The sequence below is a fragment of the Microcaecilia unicolor genome, chromosome 2, assembly GCF_901765095.1.
Source record: "Microcaecilia unicolor chromosome 2, aMicUni1.1, whole genome shotgun sequence".
NCBI classification, from domain to species: Eukaryota; Metazoa; Chordata; class Amphibia; order Gymnophiona; family Siphonopidae; genus Microcaecilia; species Microcaecilia unicolor.
Window position 1 is genome coordinate 644,822,376 of NC_044032.1, and position 20,775 is coordinate 644,843,150.

The 20,775-nt window shown below is 46.3% G+C and overlaps 1 protein-coding gene across 2 annotated transcripts in view; it reads right to left on the bottom strand.

The window, feature by feature from the left end:
- PLK4 (polo like kinase 4) overlaps positions 1 to 20,775 on the bottom strand; it is a 76,478-nt gene that overhangs the window by 45,982 nt on the left and 9,721 nt on the right. For both annotated transcript variants that reach the window (XM_030191753.1, XM_030191752.1), the window contains exons 7-8: positions 15,598 to 15,974; positions 8,905 to 9,009 (exon numbers count right to left, since the gene is read on the bottom strand). In XM_030191753.1, the coding sequence (XP_030047613.1) occupies positions 8,905 to 9,009; positions 15,598 to 15,974 (482 nt within the window). The remainder of the gene's footprint in view (positions 1 to 8,904; positions 9,010 to 15,597; positions 15,975 to 20,775) is intronic.

Genomic DNA, 20,775 nt, shown 5'->3' on the forward strand with positions numbered 1-20,775 from the left:
GTTGGAAGCAAAAATACATAGTAAAAATTTTTTAGATACATTAAAAGCAGGAAACCGGCCAAAGAGTCGGTTGGGCCGCTGGACGAAAATGGTGTTAAAGGGGCGATCAAGGAGGACAAAGCCGTAGCGGAGAAATTAAATGAATTCTTTGCTTCGGTCTTCACCGAGGAGGATTTGGGGGGGACACCGGTGCCGGAAAGAATATTTGAAGCGGGGGAGTCGGAGAAACTAAACAAATTCTCTGTAACCTTGGAGGATGTAATGGGTCAGTTCAGCAAGCTGAAGAGTAGTAAATCACCGGGACCTGATGGTATTCATCCCAGAGTATTAATAGAACTAAAAAATGAACTTGCGGAGCTACTGTTAGAAATATGCAATCTGTCCCTAAAATCGAGTGTAGTACCGGAAGACTGGAGGGTAGCCAATGTTACTCTGATTTTTAAGAAGGGTTCCAGAGGAGATCCGGGAAATTATAGACCGGTGAGTCTGACGTCGGTGCCGGGCAAGATGGTGGAGGCTATTATTAAGAATAAAATTGCAGAGCATATACAAAAACATGGACTGATGAGACAAAGTCAGCACGGATTTAGTGAAGGGAAGTCTTGCCTCACCAATCTAATGCATTTTTTTGAGGGGGTAAGCAAACATGTGGACAATGGGGAGCCGGTTGATATTGTATATCTGGATTTTCAGAAGGCGTTTGACAAAGTGCCGCACGAAAGACTCCTGAAGAAATTGCAGAGCCATGGAATCGGAGGTAGGGTATTATTATGGATTAAGAACTGGTTGAAAGATAGGAAGCAGAGAGTAGGATTGCGTGGCCAGTATTCTCAGTGGAGGAGGGTAGTTAGTGGGGTCCCGCAGGGGTCTGTGCTGGGTCCGTTGCTTTTTAATGTATTTATAAATGACCTAGAGATGGGAATAACTAGTGAGGTAATTAAATTCGCCGATGACACAAAATTATTCAGGGTCGTCAAGTCGCAGGAGGAATGTGAACGATTACAGGAGGACCTTGCGAGACTGGGAGAATGGGCGTGCAAGTGGCAGATGAAGTTCAATGTTGACAAGTGCAAAGTGATGCATGTGGGTAAGAGGAACCCGAATTATAGCTACGTCTTGCAAGGTTCCGCGTTAGGAGTTACGGATCAAGAAAGGGATCTGGGTGTCGTCGTCGATGATACGCTGAAACCTTCTGCTCAGTGTGCTGCTGCGGCTAGGAAAGCGAATAGAATGTTGGGTGTTATTAGGAAGGATATGGAGTCCAGGTGTGCGGATGTTATAATGCCGTTGTATCGCTCCATGGTGCGACCGCACCTGGAGTATTGTGTTCAGTACTGGTCTCCGTATCTCAAAAAAGATATAGTAGAATTGGAAAAGGTACAGCGAAGGGCGACGAAAATGATAGTGGGGATGGGACGACTTTCCTATGAAGAGAGGCTGAGAAGGCTAGGGCTTTTCAGCTTGGAGAAGAGACGGCTGAGGGGAGATATGATAGAAGTGTATAAAATAATGAGTGGAATGGATCGGGTGGATGTGAAGCGACTGTTCACGCTATCCAAAAATACTAGGACTAGAGGACATGAGTTGAAGCTACAGTGTGGTAAATTTAAAACGAATCAGAGAAAATTTTTCTTCACCCAACGTGTAATTAGACTCTGGAATTCGTTGCCGGAGAACGTGGTACGGGCGGTTAGCTTGACGGAGTTTAAAAAGGGGTTAGATAGATTCCTAAAGGACAAGTCCATAGACCGCTATTAAATGGACTTGGAAAAATTCCGCATTTTTAGGTATAACTTGTCTGGAATGTTTTTACGTTTGGGGAGCGTGCCAGGTGCCCTTGACCTGGATTGGCCACTGTCGGTGACAGGATGCTGGGCTAGATGGACCTTTGGTCTTTCCCAGTATGGCACTACTTATGTACTTATGTACTTAAAGCAGAGGAACAAAACACCTCCACCTAAACAAACCACTGAATCCAAACTCAGATCTCCTCCCCTTAAGACGGGGGAATTCAACTGCAGATGGGCACAAACGGTACCACAAACTGCCCTTAGTAAAACTCCAGGACCCAAATCACAGAAGCTACTAGAAATATCAGCAACTGAAGTCTAAAGAAAATATCATACTGAACTGTCTGATACACTGGGTGGGCTCTTGAACTGTCTGGAGGATCTAGAGGAAAGAAAATTAGCAGGTAAGGCCTAATTTCACCTTCCTCAGCAATCCTCCAGACCGTTCAAGACGCTTGGGACGTACCAAAGCAGTAAACACATCTAAGGGTGGGACCTGCGAAGCCCAGAGGACAGGACTGCAGCTCCAAAACTGGCATCCTCCCTTGCCTGTACATCCACTCTGTAATGTTTGACAAAAGAATGCAGGGAGGACCACACCTCCGCTCTACAAATGTCCACCGGTGGAACAAAACTACTCTCTGCCCAAGAAGCCGCCATCCCCCTAGTGGAATGTGCCTTGAGCCCCATCGGCACCATACGGCCATGCAATATGTAAGCCGAAGAGATGGCATCCTTCAACCACCGAGCTATAGATGCCTTAGAAGCAGCCGCTCCCTTCTTGGGCCCCCCATGAAGGACAAATAACCTGTCCGAAGACCTGAATTCCTCCAACTTGCGCAAGTAAACCTTCAACACTCTGCACACATCCAATTTCGCCAAACGACACTGAGAAGCATCCCCCGCCCGGTCCCCCAAGACCGGCAACGAAATCACCTGATTGACATGAAAGGAGAATACCACCTTAGGCAAAAACGAAGGCAGCGAAACCTTTTCCTTAGAAAACCACAGAAACGGAGGCCTACATGAAAGAGGCTGAAGTTCTGAAATCCGGCAAGCCGACGATATAGCTACCAAAAAGACCACCTTCATAGTAAGGTCTTTTATCGAACAAGGCTCCAAGGGCTCAAAAGGAGAACCCGCCAAAGAGTCAAGAACAATATTAAGATCCCACTGTGGAACTACCGGCCGCTGAGGAGGACGAAGCAACTTCACCCCCCTCAAAAAATGGACCACATCCAGGGAAGACGCACCGACCTGCCCTGCACCTTACCCGGAAAACACGCCAAAGCAGCCAGCTGCACCTTCAAAGATGACAATGAAAAGGCCCTTCTCCAAACCATCCTGCAAGAAATCTAAAATGCATGACACAGAAGCTGTCGAAGGGACACACGCCCGGTCCCCACACCAATCTTCAAATATGCGCCACACACGCACATAGGCCAAAGACGTTGAACGTTTGCCAGACTGCAGCATCGTCTGAATCACCTGAGGGGAAAACCCTTTCCTTCTCAACCGTTCCCTCTCAAGGGCCACACCGTAAGAGAGAACCGAGCCGGATCCGGCATGACAATTGGACCCTGACACAACAGCACCGAGCCCCCCAGCCGCAGAGGCTCGCCTTCTAACAAGCACATCAGATCCCCGAACCACGGCCGACGCGGCCAATTCGGGGCCACCAACAACACCGGACCCGCATGATATTCTACCCTCTGTAGGACTCGACCTATCAAGGGCCACGGGGGAAACACGTACAGCAATACCCGCTGAGGCCACAGAAGGACCAACGCATTGATCCCTTCCGCTCGCGGATCCTGACGCCGACTGAAATACTGAGGAACCTGAGCATTCTGTGCCGACGCCATGAGATCCACTACTGGCATTCCCCACTTTAGAACTATCTGGTCGAACACCGACCGGTGCAGAGACCATTCTCCGGGGTCCAACATGTGTCTGCTTAGAAAATCCGTGTTCACGTTGTCCACCCCGGCCACATGCGCCGCCGAAATCTGCACTAGATGCCTTTCCGCCCAACTCATGAGCAGAGCCGTCTTGATTGCCAACTGCGGACTCTTTGTAACGCCCTGCTGGTTGACACACACTACCGCTGTCGCGTTGTCGGACATGACTCTTACCGCCTTTCCGACCACACGAGTGAAACGCCAACACAGCTAGCCGAATCGCCCTCGTCTCCAACATCCAAAAGGCGAAGAGACGCAAATTCAACCAGATAGTCCTCTTTCCAAAACAAAGGCAGAAAGAGAGTTTGATTGATGTGGAAAGCTGACACCACCTTCGACAAAAAGGAAGGAACCGTCCGAATAGAAACCCCTGCTTCAGAAAACTGAAGAAGGGGATCCTAGCACGACAAAACCTGAAGTTCTGAAATCTTTCGAGCCAACTCAATGGCCACCAAAACACCGTTTTAAGAGTAAGATCTTTTTCTGATGCCTTGCGTAAGGGCTTGAACGGCAGTGCCTGAAGAGCTCAGCGTACCAGGTTTAAATGCCAGGAAGGGCACGGCCGCTGAAGAGGAGGACTAAGGTGAAGAGCCCCCCCCCCCACCCGAAAATGAACCACATCAGGTGAGCCACCAGGGACGAACCGCCCACTCGTCCCCTAATACACGCGAGGGCAGCTACCTGAACCCTAAGAGAATTATAGGCCAATCCCTTTTGAAGTCAGTCCTGCAGGAAGGCCAAGATCACAGAAATCGAAGCCTGGGAGACCCGGTGTACTGATCACACCATGCTGAAAAGGTTCTCCACACTTGAGCATAAGGAGACGTAGTAGACCGCTTCAGAGCCTGTAAAAGAGTGGCAATAATCGGTTCCGAATAACCCTTCTTCCTAAATCAGTTCCTCTCAAGAGCCAGGTCATAAGACCAAAGCGGGAGGGATCTTCTATCCGGGCTGCACCCTGATGGAGAAGATCCGGAGTCACTGGCGGCCCGTTGAGCAACCGAATCAGACCCGCATACCAAGGTCGCCGGGCCTAATCCGGTGCCACTAACACCACCGGCCCCCAGTGAAGACTGATTCAGTACAGGATTCTATCAGCGGCCATGGGGGAAAGACATAGAGAAGCCCCATCTCCGGCCATGGCTGCAACAGGGCGTCCAGGCCTGTAGACCCGGGCTGTCTTTTCCGGCTGAAGAATTTGGGGACCTTGGCATTCTGTCGTATGGCCATGAGAAGTATCACCAGTGTCCCCCAACGTCAACAAATCAGACAGAACGCTTCCGAGAACAACTCCCATTCCGCCGCATCCAATAGAGTCCGGCTGAGAAAATCCGCCTGAGTATTGCTCTGTCCCGAATGTGGGCCACTGACAGGTAAAGAATATGAGTCTCTGTCCAATCCAGCAGACGGAACACCTCTACTGCTAGAGGTAAATTGCGGGTGCCCCCCTGCCGATTGATGTAGGCCACTGCCGTAGTGTTGTCTGACAAGACTCTGACTGCCTTGCCCTCCAGCAGATCCTGAAAACTTATCAAGGCTTTCACCACTGCTCTCAAGTCCAAACAATTTGTGGGCCAAACCACCTTGAGATGTCCTACTCCCCTGAACAACTGGATCTAGACAATAGGTTCCCCACCCCAAGAGACTGGCATCCATTACAACCACCACCCACTGCAAGGAGGCCAATGGCATGCCCCTCTGCAAATTGGGTGGGAGGAGCCACCACGCCAAGCTGTTCCTTGGCCCTCTCCGACCAGGACAGACACCGTTGATAGTCCAGAGAAGTCGGCGACCACCTGCTCAACAGGAAGTGCTAGAGGGGACGCATGTGAGCCCTCGCCCACGGTACCACTTCCTGGGTGGCTGCCAAGGAAACCAGGACCTGAACATAGTCCCAAACACGGGACAGGGAATGCAAAGCAAGGACTGAAACTGGGAAATAAACTTGAGCCGCCGACCATCTGGCAGAAACACCTTCTCTTGCCTCGTTTCGAAATGCACTCCGAGGTATTCCAAGGTCTGAGTTGGAAGAAGGTGACTCTTGGCTCTGTTGATGACCAGCCCAAGGATTGAAGGAGTGCAACAACTCAGTTGGTGGCGACACGACTCTCCTGTGCTGATGCCACCTGGATCAACCAATCGTCGAGATAGGGATCCCTCCCTTCCTTCCGCAAAAAGGCCGCCACCAATACCATGACCTTTGAAAAAGTGAAAGGGGCGGTGGCCAGCCCAAAGGGAACAGCTCGAAACTGGAAGTACTGCTCCAAGGCCGCAAACCTGAGGAACCTCTGATGAGGTTGCCAAATTGGAATATGCAAGTGATGGGAGAGTCGAATTCGAGTTTGCAACCTTCCCGCACCACATCGAGGACTTACTGGTCAGAAGTGATCTTGACCCATTCCGGGAGAAACAGAGAGAGCCAATCCCCGATCTGCTCCCCCGCAGAATGAGCTAGCATCCCATCATTGGAAAGACCGACGTGCCATTCCCTGACGAGTAGGGGCTCCTGACGCTCGCCTGTCATTGCGAAAGGAAGATCGATGTTGGAAACGAGAATGCTGGAAGGACACCAGCCCGGTTGATAAAGGCGCGCCTCCTGAATCCGAGATCTCGAGGATCACTAGCTTTAGGTTTATCCTCGGCAAGGCGTCGAGCCTTGGAATCCCCCAAGTCCTTCACAATTTTCTCTAGATCCTTCCCAAATAGCAATTTACCTCGAAAAGGCAACTTGATCAGACGTTGCTTGGAGGCCATTTCTGCTGACCAATGACAGAGCCACAACAGGTGCAGAGAGGAAACAGGCAAAGCCATGAGTTTGGCCAAAGAACAAACCAAGTCATAAAGGGCATCAGCCAGATAGGCGAGGCCTGTATCCATGTGAGAGAACGCAGGAGCCCCAGCAAAATCAGATTCCTGGTCAGACTCTAGAACTGAAAGGAGCCAGCTAAGACAAGCTCTAGCTGCATAAGGCCTAGAGCGCCTCAAAGGCACATTTCAGAGAGGCCTCTAGACGTTTGTTTTGCATGTCGTTCAGTGCTACCCCACCTTCAACCGGTAGCGTCGTCTTCTTAGGGACTGGTGTCACTAGGGCATCCACCTTAGGAAGGGAAAAGTGCGCCACTCGATCCACACTTACCGGATAAAGGCGCGACATGGCCTTGGCTACCTTAAGGCCGCCATCAGGGTCTGCCCATTGAGCTGAAATAAATTCCTGAATGGTCTCATGCACCAGGAATGCCTTCGACGGATGCCAAGTACTGGCCATCTTAGGGTTAAAGGCCTGAGACGAGGCAACCTCCAGGTCTGCAATATTCAAGGCCTCTAAGGCTTGCAAGATGAATGACAGCAATTCCTCTTTATGGAAAAGTCACACCGCCGAAGGGTCATCCGCCTGATCATGGATGAGTTCACCCTCCTCCACATCCACCTATGTCCAAGATCCTTCCGAACGAGCCACTAGAGACGGGGCTGTTGTCACGGGGACCAAAGACCCCTCCTCAGAAATAGAAGTTATCCTTCTCCTCTTGAGAGGGCACATCCTCAGGAGAAGAACCCAACAAACCCCGATCCCCCCCCCCCCCCAGAGGAAGCCAGAATAGAGTGGGGGAGGGTCCGCTGAAGGACATAAGCTTGGTGAATTATCAATACAAATTTTGGGGGAAAAAGTCCCCCGAATTAGAAAATGCTGCATGTATCCCTCCAGTAGGCGCAGAGACACCCCAGCAGCACTCTTCAAAATGGTGCACAGCCCCTGCGGCTCAGCGCAGGACACCACGTTCTGCAGAGAAATCAAAGGCCTGTGTCCCCCAGTAACTTCAGCAGATTCAGCGCTACACAGTCCCGCTGCAGAGCGTTGTTTCCCACACCGGGAACAATGTTTTACAGTATCCGCCACCATAAGAGGACTGCCCGGGGAAAGACAAGAAACTGCCAGCACTCACCATCTGCCAATCACAGAAGCCGTGGGACCTTCCAAGAGAGAGTCGAGGAAAAACGCTCCGGCTCAGAGAGAGGCAGAACTAAGACAGGCACCAGAAATGCTCCTTTCCTTTTATTTTTTATTTAACACATTTATACCCCACATTTTCCCACTAGTTGCAGGCTCAATGTGGCTTACACAATACCGTAGGGAAGGCTACAGTTCAATAAAATACAATTAAACAATGTAAGTGAACATATAGGTATCAACTAGGACAACAAAGTTAATAAAAGCAGATAAAGATGATAAGGTCCATGGATTTTGCTGTGTCAAAGAAGAGGTACTTTGGTTGGGTCAGGAAGGTAAGTCTTCTTAAACAGGGTGGTCTTCAATAACTTCCTGAAATTTAGATGGTTCTGAGTGGATTTTAAGATTTTAGGTATATCCTCTTTTTTTTTTTTGTAATCTTTTGGTTCTCTCTCTCTTTTTTTTTTTTTTTTTAATGAGAAGGAAGAAAGGAGGTCTGAGCAGCCTAAGGAAAAAAGTAGCTTGGAAAAGGGAAGAATGGGGTGAGGCGAGGACCCAGAAACCACTTATGCCTCTAAAGTTGACACCCTCAGTCAGACACCACCCGGCTCAACTGGCCATCGGCCCAGGAACACCCTCAGGAGCCTTAAATCCAGGAGTTGGAGAGAAGTTGTCCACCACCTGCTGGAGACAGAGATACACTGATGCAGGGGCTGGCCGTCTGGTATCACTGCCTTCAGTTCTGTTTATTCTATCTCCATCCACTGGTAGACAGACATAACCCACCAGTTCCTGGAGTCATCTGCTGCAGGTGCTAAGGAATGTACCATCTCAAGTGTTTTTGTGAAGAACACATGCACTATTGGATGTCTGTGTCTAATTCATTAAAAAAAAAAAAAAAAAAGACGACTTCTGAAGCATGCACTTTAGCTGAAACATGGTGTCGTGTCAACTCATCTTTTAATATATTATGAATAAACCCTGTATATGACAGCATTTGTCTCCTTCATATCTTTGGATGTGTCCTGTTGACTATACTCCTCTGATCACTCTTCTACGTCCGTAGTGGTCCCTATTCCTCCTCACCTGAGTCCAAAATTTGAAATAAAAGCATTTATGCAGTCAGCATTCCCTGTTGACTGTGAAACTACTTTTGAATATTGTCCACTTTGCAATTGATTTATAAGGAAAAATAAATGGCACTTACTGCACTTCCATCACAAGAAACTCGGAGAACCTCTCTGACACGCTCTTGGGAGTTGTATTCTTTGAGAAATTCCATGCACACTTCACCCGTATCTAGGATGCTCACCTGAGAAACAGCAGGGGGGAAAAAAAAAAAAGTTAACCTTCCTGTTTCAAAGTCATTCCCTTCCAAAGCAGAATGAATTATAAATGTTCAGCTCTGCACATAGGGTGAGAAAAGCACCACACATTTATTCTAAGTACAGAAGATTTTGAGGAGATTATGGGTACAGACTATTGAACATTGCTTAATTACAGCTGCATATCAACAGAGCAGACTCGAAAAAGCATTTCAGACATGCAGCCTGGTTTTTATTGTAATGTACACTACACTATAAGGATTCAAGATTTGTTTTTTTTTTTCTTAAATAACTACTTGCACACCAAGCGGTGACAATAAGTATAACAATCCAACATTAGAAATGAAAGCCAACATCCAAAAGAAAATAAATGCAACTTGATAAATTAATTTTTCAGAGTTTCTTTTGGAAATGGAGGCATTGCTGCTTTATGGATTTGAATTTGTTAAAGAAATAGCAGGCTGAATTTCATGGGTAAGAAGAGGAGTGTGGTAGCCGTGTTAGTCCACTCTTAAGGTTATCAATAGAAATCAAACAAAATAAAACATGGAAAAGAAAATAAGATGATACCTTTTTTATTGGACATAACTTAATACATTTCTTGATTAGCTTTCGAAGGTTGCCCTTCTTCGTCAGAATGATTGACTATTTTAACACCCAACAGAAAGGACTTAACAAGGATCTGGGTTTCCTAGCCCATTATAAACCATAAAGCTGTATTTCTCTGTTGATCACCCCTCCCCTCCCCTATCCACACCCATCCTGTTAGAATATCAATGATATGCTTTGATGTCCCCATGCATACCTCCTACCCATCCCCATCCTCCCACCCTGTCAGACTATCATAGTAATGCTTGAATGTTTTCACTTATATACACTGTCAGCTAGCACATTTGCTTATTTCCGATCTGACGAAGAAGGGCAACCTTCGAAAGCTAATCAAGAAATGTATTAAGTTATGTTCAATAAAAAAGGTATCATCTTATTTTCTTTTCCATGTTTTATTTTGTTTGATTTCTATTGATAACCTTATGGGCAAGAAGGAAGCTGTGATGGAAAACATTAAAAGAAGATAGGTCTGAACACAGATGCTCTTTGAAGAACACCAATTCCTGGTATGAAACTAATATAAAGCATCCTAAGGGTGAGCTAAAATCTAAAAAAGAACATATATTTCAGAAGCATCCGTTAAATTCTATCAAGATCTGTATGCAAAACCCCTGGGATCTCCCAATGTTAGAGACCTATTTTTCCATAAATTAAATCTACCCAACTTAACTCCTGAGCAGCCTTACATATAAATAGCCTAATCACAGACTCCAAAATAACTACACAATCAAAAGGCTATGGTTAAGTACCACACCATGCCCAGATGAGCTGGGGTCTCCAGAGAGACTGGTGGAGGGTTGGGGAACGGAAGGAGAGAGAGGACAAGGGCAAATAGGGTGGCTGTTCTGAGCATTTGAAACAAGGGGCATCAGGTACCAATGTTGGTTCTCTCCTTCCTTCCCTCTTAATTCACCACTCTCTTATGTTTCAACACTTTTTATTACTACTACTACTTATCATTTCTATAGCGTTACAAGGCATACGCAGTGCTGTACACCATACACAAAAGACAGTCCCTGCTCAAAGAGCTTACAATCTAGATAAGACAGGTAAACAGACAGAACAATTAAGGGTAAGGGAATGAAGAAGTGAGGATAAAGGACAGGGTAAGTGAGTTAGGAGTCAAATGCAGTGGTAAAGAGGAGGGTTTTGAGTTTGGACTTGAAAACGGCTAAAGACGGGGCTAGATGTACATGCTCGGGAAGTCTATTCCAGGCGTGAGGTGCAACGAGATAAAAGGAAAGGAGTCTTGAATTAGCAGTAGAGGAGAAAGGGACAGATAAGAGAGATTTATCAACAGAACAGAGTACTCGAGGGGGGACGTAGGGAGAGACAAGAGTGGAGAGGTACTGGGGAGCAGCAGAGTGAATGCACTTATAGGTCAGTAGAAGAAGTTTGAATTGAATACGGAAACGGATAGGGAGCCAGTGAAGTGACTTAAGGAGAGGGCTAATGTGGCCTCTCCTTTATTGATGGCAATTGCAGAGAAAAGAAACACACAACGACACAAGTAATCAAAGCAGTATAAACAAGAAAAGCTTGTACAACAGACAATCTAAACCATCAACTACAATTTTTAATTGTGCCCCACCAATACCCCCCATCCCCACTACCCCACCCCTAAAGTACACACTGCATAACAACTAGCCTGAACTATGTGCCAGTAACAAACCCCCCAAACCCTCCTTTACTCATGCTTCTCCAAAACTTAGTGTCTAGCCCAGGGCCTGGGTTCTGATAGCTCCCGGACACAGTAATCTCCGTAACTCCCCCCCCCCCCCCCCAAGTAGAAACTGACAAGACCCAGTAAAGTGAATTAGTAGAAATGATGATGCCATGTATGCCAATCAAAGGATATTAACAATGAGGCTGCATCCTCGAGGGCTTAAAATTTGGAGATACGGATTCCAAATCAGCAAAAAGGTCTTCATACGTTTGGGGGACCCTCTTGCTTCCCTAGCCTCCCAAGTAGCCAGAAGATGCACCTGATTTCTCCAGTGCCAATATGTCAGAGGGTCTGGTGTTGTCAAATACTGTAAGATAACTTTCCGGGCCACCAGGCTCAAATTACGGCATGTCTTGGAATGGGATAGTAGGCTTTAGGTGTATCAAGTAAAAATTATTCCACAGATATCACGGTCCATCAAACGAGACAAAAATCTTCTGACTTGTTCCCAAAAATGTTGAATTTTAGGGCACACCCAGAAAGCATGAAAAAAAGGTGTGAAGGGGATGCCCACATTTGGAAAAGTCAGGCTCCCTGGGTTCTCCCACATGGGCCAGCTGTGCTTTCATCATGTATGCCCAAAGCAACACCCTATATCCACATTCCCTTAGTCTTGCATCCGTAGTCAAAAGGGGAATGCTCCGGAGCGTGGGGCAGCGATATCCCAACTCTCCAGGGTAACCCCCGAATCCTCCGCTCATCTATTCCTCAAGAAGGAAAAGTCCCTGCCGGGGTCCCCCTCATTGAGGGCCTTGTGGAATTCACCACCCTCTTATGCTAACCTGCCACCAAGGGTTAGCCCCTCTCAATTCCCCTCCCACCCACAGGTCAGCAGCAGGAGACACGTTTAATCTGGCATCATGTACTGCTGCCTTGAGGTCAACATTATAGTACGACCTGCAAGGAGAGGGTCCAAATCAGCAGCAGACCACCTCAGATGAAACCTGTTTCCAAAATTACAAGTCTTTAATGAGCTTTGACTCTGACATTATCATGCTCAGTCTATTTGCAGAGAACATTTTTTTTTACAGAAATTTGAAAATGTCAAGAAACATCTTATACAGAAGAGCAAAAAGAGCCACAATATTAACTAAGTATTAATAAATCTGAAGAAAACTAAAGGAGGCAAAGCTAGTTTACAAAGTGCAGGGAATTTAAACTATGAAAAAAGGTAAAGCAACACAGTAGGGCTCTTAAATCCACACTGACAGTCAAACAGCTAAATATTGGTACCGAGGAGGGAGCGACGCTGGATCTGGTGCTCACAAATGGGGATAGTGTGTCAAGTATCCGAGTGGATGCCCACCTGAGCAGCAGTGACCATCAAACAGTTTGGTTTGATATGACAGCTGAAGAGGAGGGTGGCCACTCAAAACTCAAAGTCCTGGATTTCAAGCATGCTGACTTTAGTAAAATGGGGGAATACCCGAGGAAGGAGCTGATGGGCTGGGAGGGCGAACGAGAAGTGGAAGGACAGTGGTCCAGGCTGAAAGAAGCTATAAATATGGCCACAAACCTTTATGCACAAGGAGAGTAAATAAAATCAAGAGAAAAAGGAAACCGATATGGTTCTCCAAGCAAGTGGCTGAGAAAATAAAGGCTAAAGAGTTGGCGTTCCTGAAATACAAAAAATCTCAAGAAGAGGAAAACGGAGAGGAATACCAGAGGAAACTGAAAGAAGCCAAGAGAGAGATACGTCTGGCGAAAGCACAAGCGGAAGAACAAAATGACTAGAAATGTAAGGAGGGGTGACAAAAATTTCTTCAGGTATATTAGTGAAAGGAGGAAGACTAAAAAGAGAATTGTGAGACTGAAAGATGTTGCGAACCGCTATGTAGATAATGATGAAGAAAAAGCAAATTTGCTAAATAGATACTTTTGTTCTGTTTTCACAGAAGAAAATCCTGGAGAAGGACCACGATGGACTGCAAAAAGTATAAATGAGGAAGTGGATAGAGCACCGTTCACAGAAGAGAGTGTGTATGAACAGCTTGAAAAGCTAAAGGTGGATAAAGCCATGGGACCGGATGGGATCCACCCCAGGATATTGAGAGAGCTCAGAGAGGTTCTGGCAGGTCCTCTTAAAGATTTGTTTAACATATCCTTGCAGACGGGAGAGGTTCCGAAGGATTGGAGAACGGCGGAGGTGGTCCCTCTTCACAAGAGTGGTGATAGGGAAGAAGCTGGAAACTACAGGTCAGTAAGCCTCACTTCGGTTATTGGAAAAGTAATGGAAGCGATGCTGAAGGAAAGGATAGTGAATTTCCTGGAAGCCAATAAGTTGCAAGATCCGAGACAACATGACTTTACCAAAGGTAAATCGTGTCAAACGAATCTCATTGAATTCTTTGACTGGGTGACTGGAGAACTGAATCAGGAACGAGCTATAGACGTTTACTTAGATTTCAGCAAAGCTTTTGACACAGTTCCCCACAGGAGGCTCTTGAATAAACTTGACAGGCTGAAGATAGGACCCGACGTGGTGAACTGGATTAGGAACTGGTTGACGGACAGACACCAGAGGGTGGTGGTTAATGGAATTCGATCGGATGAGGGAAAGGTAAGTAGTGGAGTGCCTCAGGGATTGGTGCTGGGGCTGATTCTGTTCAATATATTTGTGAGAGACATTGCCGAAGGGTTAGAAGGTAAAGTTTGCCTTTTTGCGGATGATACTAAGATTTGTAACAGAGTGGACACCCGGGAGGGAGTGGAAAACATGAAAAAGGATCTGCGGAAGCTAGAAGAATGGTCTAAGGTTTGGTAATTAAAATTCAATGCGAAGAAATGCAAAGTGATGCACTTAGGGAGTAGAAATCCACGGGAGACGTATGTGTTAGGCGGTGAGAGTCTGATAGGTACGGACGGGGAGAGGGATCTTGGGGTGATAGTATCTGAGAATCTGAAGGCGACAAAACAGTGACAAGGTGGTGGCTGTAGCTAGAAGGCTGCTAGGCTGTATAGAGAGAGGTGTGACCAGCAGAAGAAAAGAGGTTTTAATGCCCCTGTATAAGTCATTGGTGAGGCCCCACCTGGAGTATTGTGTTCAGTTTTGGAGGCCATATCTTGCTAAGGATGTAAAAAGAATTGAAGCGGTGGAAAGAAAAGCTACAAGAATGGTATGGGATTTGAATTACAAGACGTATGAGGAGAGACTTGCGGACCTGAACATGTATACCCTGGAGGAAAGAAAACAGGGGTGATATGATACAGACGTTCAAATATTTGAAAGGTATTAATCTGCAAATGAACCTTTTCAGGAGATGGGAAGGCGGTAGAACTAGAGGACATGAAATGAGATTGAAGGGGGGCAGACTCAAGAAAAATGTCAGGAAGTATTTTTTCACGGAGAGAGTGGTGGATACTTGGAATGCCCTCCCGCGGGAGGTGGTGGAGATGAAAACGGTAATGGAATTCAAACATGCGTAGGATAAATATAAAGGAATCCTGTTCAGAAGGAATGGCTCCTCAGAAGCTTAGCCGAGATTGGGTGCCAGAGCCGGTGGTTGGGAGGCGGGGATAGTGCTGGGCAGACTTATACGGTCTGTGCCAGAGCCGGTGGTTGGGAGGTGGGGGCTGGTGGTTGGGAGGCGGGGATAGTGCTGGGCAGACTTATATGGTCTGTGCCAGAGCCGGTGGTGGGAGGCGGGGCTAGTGCTGGGCAGACTTCTACGGTCTGTGCCCTGAAAATGGCAGATACAAATCAAGGTAAGGTATACACAAAAAGTAGCACATATGAGTTTATCTTGTTGGGCAGACTGGATGGACCGTGCAGGTCTTTCTGCCATCATCTACTATGTTACTATGCGTATAGGAGGTGAAGTTGACACTAAAGGTCTTTTGGAAGCCAAGACTCTAGTAAGGTGAACAGGATTGAAGAAAATATAACAAACAGACCGATATCTAATTAAACGTTTTCAGGGTAATTTTAAGAACATAAAAGCCATACTGGGTCAGACCAATGGTCCATCTAACCCAGTATCCTGTTTCCAACAGTGTTTTTGTCTCAGCCATATTCCTCACCTCTGTTCTTCTCTAGATAAACATATTTAGGTCCTCTTATTCACTATTCAGAACTTAAGAAGCAGATTGCAACAAATTTTCTACCCCAAGAGACATTTTATACCACGACAGAACCAACAAAATTCTCTGAAAACTGGTGTCACAGTGACCGTCTATTTCTCTGAGCATATGCTACACTTTAATTTGAAGTGAAAAGAAGGAGCACAAGCAGCAAACTTACCACTGCATTTTTGGTTTTCTGGCGAATGGGTTTCAGCCTGTGAGTGCTCAGTGGGGACGTGATGTTTCGCAGAGACTGCACTTGATGTCCCACTGCTGTCTCTTGTACGTGGCTTTTAGTTTGTTCTGTAACTAAAGGAACGCTACAAGCAGGATCAAGTGGAGCAATACCAGTTTTGCACTGGATGACTGGGGAATATTTCCTCATAGTCCTCTGGTTTACTGTATGCACATTTTCCAAGGAAGGCTCCACGCTCTTTTTAACATTCACCTCATTCCAAGCATAACCCGCATCTTCTGGCTGCATAACTGGACAATTTTGCAGACAACCTCCTGTATTGTTAATGCTGCCAAAATCAGGAGGATTCTTCCGCTGAGCTGAAAAATTTAAGAAACATTAAGGGGAGGAATGGGAGAGGGAAAAAGAATGTATACAGGGGAAGTAATGCATATTGCTGTGTATACAGCCTGACAGCTTAAGGGAAAAGCAACTGTTTAACTGAGAAACTGCTGCTTTAATATGCTATAAGTCATGTATAGCTTTCAAAACTAATTAAAAAACAAGATTATACTAAGAAAGGGCAGGCAAATGTTTTGCTCCGGGCCCACATTAGGGCTCTTGTCTAGATCATGGGCCAATGAGAGCAGTCCCCTATCAGAAAGGAGGAAGGGTTTTGGATTACTAAATACCACCCTTTATAGAAGAGATTTCAGAGGTCCAGTCACAGCATTTGAGCAGTAGTGCAATGGTTTCCTGATGGACAACCAATGCTCAAGACAGTCACTTGGTGTATCATCTGTTCATCCTCCAACCACGTCCAGCCAGGAAACACAGCAATAAATTGCTATGTACTCCTCATGGAATTACTGTGCAATGCAGAATTCGCACAAAATTCCTTACCTGCAAAGAATTCTGACCTTGCAAAGCACAATTTCACAACTTGATCCCAGATATGGGCTCAGAACAGCAGAAGGTGATGATGCACCTGCTTGCCTCCCCCTCTTGCTGTGAAATGGGAGGAGGGGGGTGGAATGCATGCCTTGGGAGATGAGAGAGAAAAGAGGGGGGGGGACTGAAAACTCTGAAGGGCAGAGAGCACACTTGAGGGTTGAGGCAGAAAGGAGAGAGAGAGAAGGGGGTGCTAAAACTACTAGAGGGAAAGGGTTTCAAATTAAAAGTTTAATTTACATGTTTGCTGTACCACCGATGAGGAGGAGGACGGCGACAAAAACAGAAGCAGAACACTCTGCAAACACACCGCAAGCAGCAAAACAAAGCAGAGGTAGTCCAGAGAAGGAGAGGGTTCAAGTTTAGCCACAAGTAGATTTATTGAGAATTGACCTGACTCAGCCAAGGTTCGGCACTCATGCCTTCATCAGGGGTCAAAAACAAAATTTTTCCTTGGCACACAAGTAAATGGCACGAATATGCATACATCAGATACGGGAGCAAAAACAAATGCTCACTGTGCTGTCCACAGCATGGCAGTTCATATAAAGCAAGAGGCCTAAAGGAACTGGGGGGGAAGAAAAAAAGGGAGAGACAAAGAGCAGAGATGAGTCAAGAGAGTTGCAGAGACCAATTAAAGGTTGGGGATTCAGCCAAAGGCAAGATTGAAGAGCCAAATTTTAATAGGGTTTGTTTGTTTTTCGTTAGTAGGGCTGTACCAAATATTCGTATTCATAGAAACATAGAAATATGATGGCAGATAAAGGCCAAATGGCCCATCCAGTCTGCCCATCCTCCATAACCCTTTTAAGGGATCCCACATGCTTGTCCCATGCTTTCTTAAACTCCGACACAGTCCTCGTCTCCACAACCTCCACTGGAAGGCCATTCCACGCTTCTACCACCCTTTCCATAAATACTTTCTTAGATTCCTCCTAAGCCTATTTCCTCTTAACTTCATCGTGTGCCCCCCCCTCATTCCAAGAGTTTTCCTTCATTTGAAAAAGGCTCTCTTCCTGTACACTAATGCCCTGAGATATTTAAATGTTTCTATCATATCTCCTCTTTCCTTCCTCTCTTCCAGCGTATACATGTTGAGATTCATAAGCCTGTCCTTACATTCGATTCAGCCCTGAATAGTGCCTCGAAAACATTATTCATATTCAGCAGAATAGTAATTTAATTCAAATATGAATAATCCAGGGCTCGACTGTGCTAAATCCAACTGAAATAAACATTCAGTCTCTGATTTCACGTTGCTTATTTTATTATTTATTATGCTAAAGCTCAATGCCCATTATTTGTATTTGGTATTTCTATTCAGCCAAATATTTATTATGATTTGTATTCGGTACAGCTCTGTGTTTCAGTATGGATGTGCAGCAGATTCAGTTCCAGAGGTGGAGACCCAAATATGCAAAACCTGAGTCCCCAGAAATCTCAGAAGGGAAGGCAAGTAGTGATACTTAGGAAGATCAAAAAGCATGGGTACATACATAAGGAGTTATAAGAGTTGATAAATAGGATAGGTTACCAAAGAACTGTATGTGATGAACCAAGGTCAGAATCTTAAATTTTAGGCAGGCTGAGACAGGAAGCCCGTGCTCACAGACTAGGGGAAGGTGGGAAAGATGATTGTAACGCTGGGCATTATGATCAGTTTGACAGTGGCAGACTGAACAAGCTAAAGACATTTCAAGAGAGGTAAATGAGAGACAATTATACAGCACGTAGCAATAATCAATGTGGGAGATGATCAGTGAGAGAACAAGAGTCCAAAGAAGATAAAGAGCCAAAAGGATTTAACAGAGTGGATAAGGTGCAAGGTGAAGGAAGAGGAACAGATCAGAGGCTGGCTGGGATTTGAAAATTTTAGAATGCGAGGTGACGCCTAGAACACAAACTTCTCATCTTTAAAGGATAGAGTGATATTCTCTCTTTCTCTCCGAGAGTACACGCAAGAGAGAGAGATAGATCTGGGGAGGAAAGTCTGAGGAGGGAAAAGGAGGAATTTCAGGTTTGGGAGGGAGGAGTCACACCTTTAGATTAAGGAATTCTGCACAAAAAAAATTAGTATACAGAATTTTAAATTTTTTGGGCAGAATTCTCCTACGTATAGGCATGTAAGAGTTGTGTGGGCAGGCTCTGGGGTCCTTTTACTAAGGTGCACTGAAAAATGGCCTGCGGTAGTGTAGGCGCACGTTTCGGCCGTGCGCAGATCCATTTTTCAGAGCACCTGGAAAAATGCCTTTTTTGTTTATTTTTGCCCAAAATTGACATGCGGCAAAATCAAAATTGGCACGCATCCATTTTGTGTCAAAGACCTTACTACCAGCCATTAACCTAGCGATATGTCTCACGCAGTAACTGGGCGGTAATGATCTACGTGTATGAAGGGAAGGAGGGAAATGGGACTTGATATACCGCCTTTCTGAGGTTTTCGCAACTACATTCAAAGCGGTTCACATAATTCCGGTACTTATTTTGTACCAGGGGCAATGGAGGGTTAAGTGACTTGCCCAGAGTCACAAGGAGCTGCAGTGGGAATTGAACTCAGTTCCCCAGGATCAAAGTCCACTGCACTAACCACTAGGCTACTCCTCCACTCGGTGAAATGCCACTTGGTGCGCATCCGAAAATAAAAATTATTTTTGGACATGTGCCAAAAATGAAATTTCCATGCAGTAACTCCATTTTGGCCATGCGCCATCTCCATTTTGGCATGTGTTAGGTGCACCTAGACGCTTACGCAGCTTAGTAAAAGGGCCCCTCTGTTTTTCAGTGGTGTGGGGGAGGGGTTGGACAGATATTCCCAGAAACTTGGCTAAGTATCCCAGTAGAGAGCGGCGGGGCCAAGGTGCTCATCAGCTTGTTTGGGAGTTGCAACCACTGCTTAGTGTCGGCTTCAGGCCAGAAGTTATTGCACTGTCGGAGGCCACAAAGAAGAAAAAAAAGGTCAGATTTTGCCTACAGTATACCCATTATAATTAATCCTCCCAAGCCCCCCACCTCCCCAAAATAGTGGTCTTTATAATTTAGATTCCTCCATAAAGGAAGACTTACTTGCTAGTGAAACAATTTATTCTCATACACCAAATCTGCAACAGTGACTCTTACCCGGGGTCTAATGTTTCCTCCATTTTTTTTTTGTGTCCATGGAAAAAATACTTTATACATGTGGTCCATAGTAAAAGATCATAGTAACTGCATTAGCTCATTATAAAGCACCTATGAATTCTGCATTAAGTACTTTTTGACAAAGTGTGCCGAGGAAAGTATTTCTTCGAACAGAGAATAACGCAGATTTTCCCAACACAGAAATATATTAAGACTAGTAAAAAAGGCCCGTTTCTGACACAAATGAAACGGGCGCTAGCAAGGTTTTCCTCATTGAGCAGTTGCCTGTGAGGTGCGATGCCCCCCCCTCCCGGCACCATCCCACCCACGGCGATGCATCTGGCCGCAGCCATCCGACCCACCGTGCCCTTCGCACCCACCTTCGCATTGGTTTGGCGGCGGGGGACCCGGAACCCCGCCACCACAAGTCCTGTGTGCTGACTACGGCGTCATCGTCGGCATTGGTAGCTGTGCAGGGCGGAGTTCTGTGCGTCTGACGTCAGACGCACAGAAGCCCTGCCTCCACAGGCTAGGAACGCCGAAGATGACGCCGTAGTGAGCAGACAGGGCTTGTGCTGGCGGGGTTTCGGGTCCCCCGCCGGCAAAGCAACGCAAAGGTGGGTGTCTCAGGAGGGGGTTGTTGCGGGGGGGGGGGGGGGGAGGGGGGGTGCTGGAGGTCCTTGTGTTGAGCTGCAGCTTTAGGGGGGGGGGGGTCAACCGTTTGTTTAGGTGATTTTTTTTTTCCTGCCCTCGATTTCATGACGTTTGACGCGAGGGCGGGGCACGGGTCTGTGGGGTGGCTTCACCACCATGAATCCACGAACCATTCTGGGAGACTGACTGACTTCAGTGACGTCAGTGTCCTCAGAACGTTGAGGTTGCTTTTTATTATAGTAGATTAAAGGCAAAGGTGCTTTATAATATGATTCAAGCTCTCTTTCCTCAGCATTCCTTTAGCATATGCAAGAACAAAACTCTCCTTGCAGGGTGAAACCCCAGTCAGGTCTATGTCAATAAGAAAGGCTACATACTTGAGGGTGCCTAGATCCATCTCGGTGCTATACAAATTTATGAGAGGCAGTGACCCTGCCCCCTTTCGCTTCAAGGGAGCAT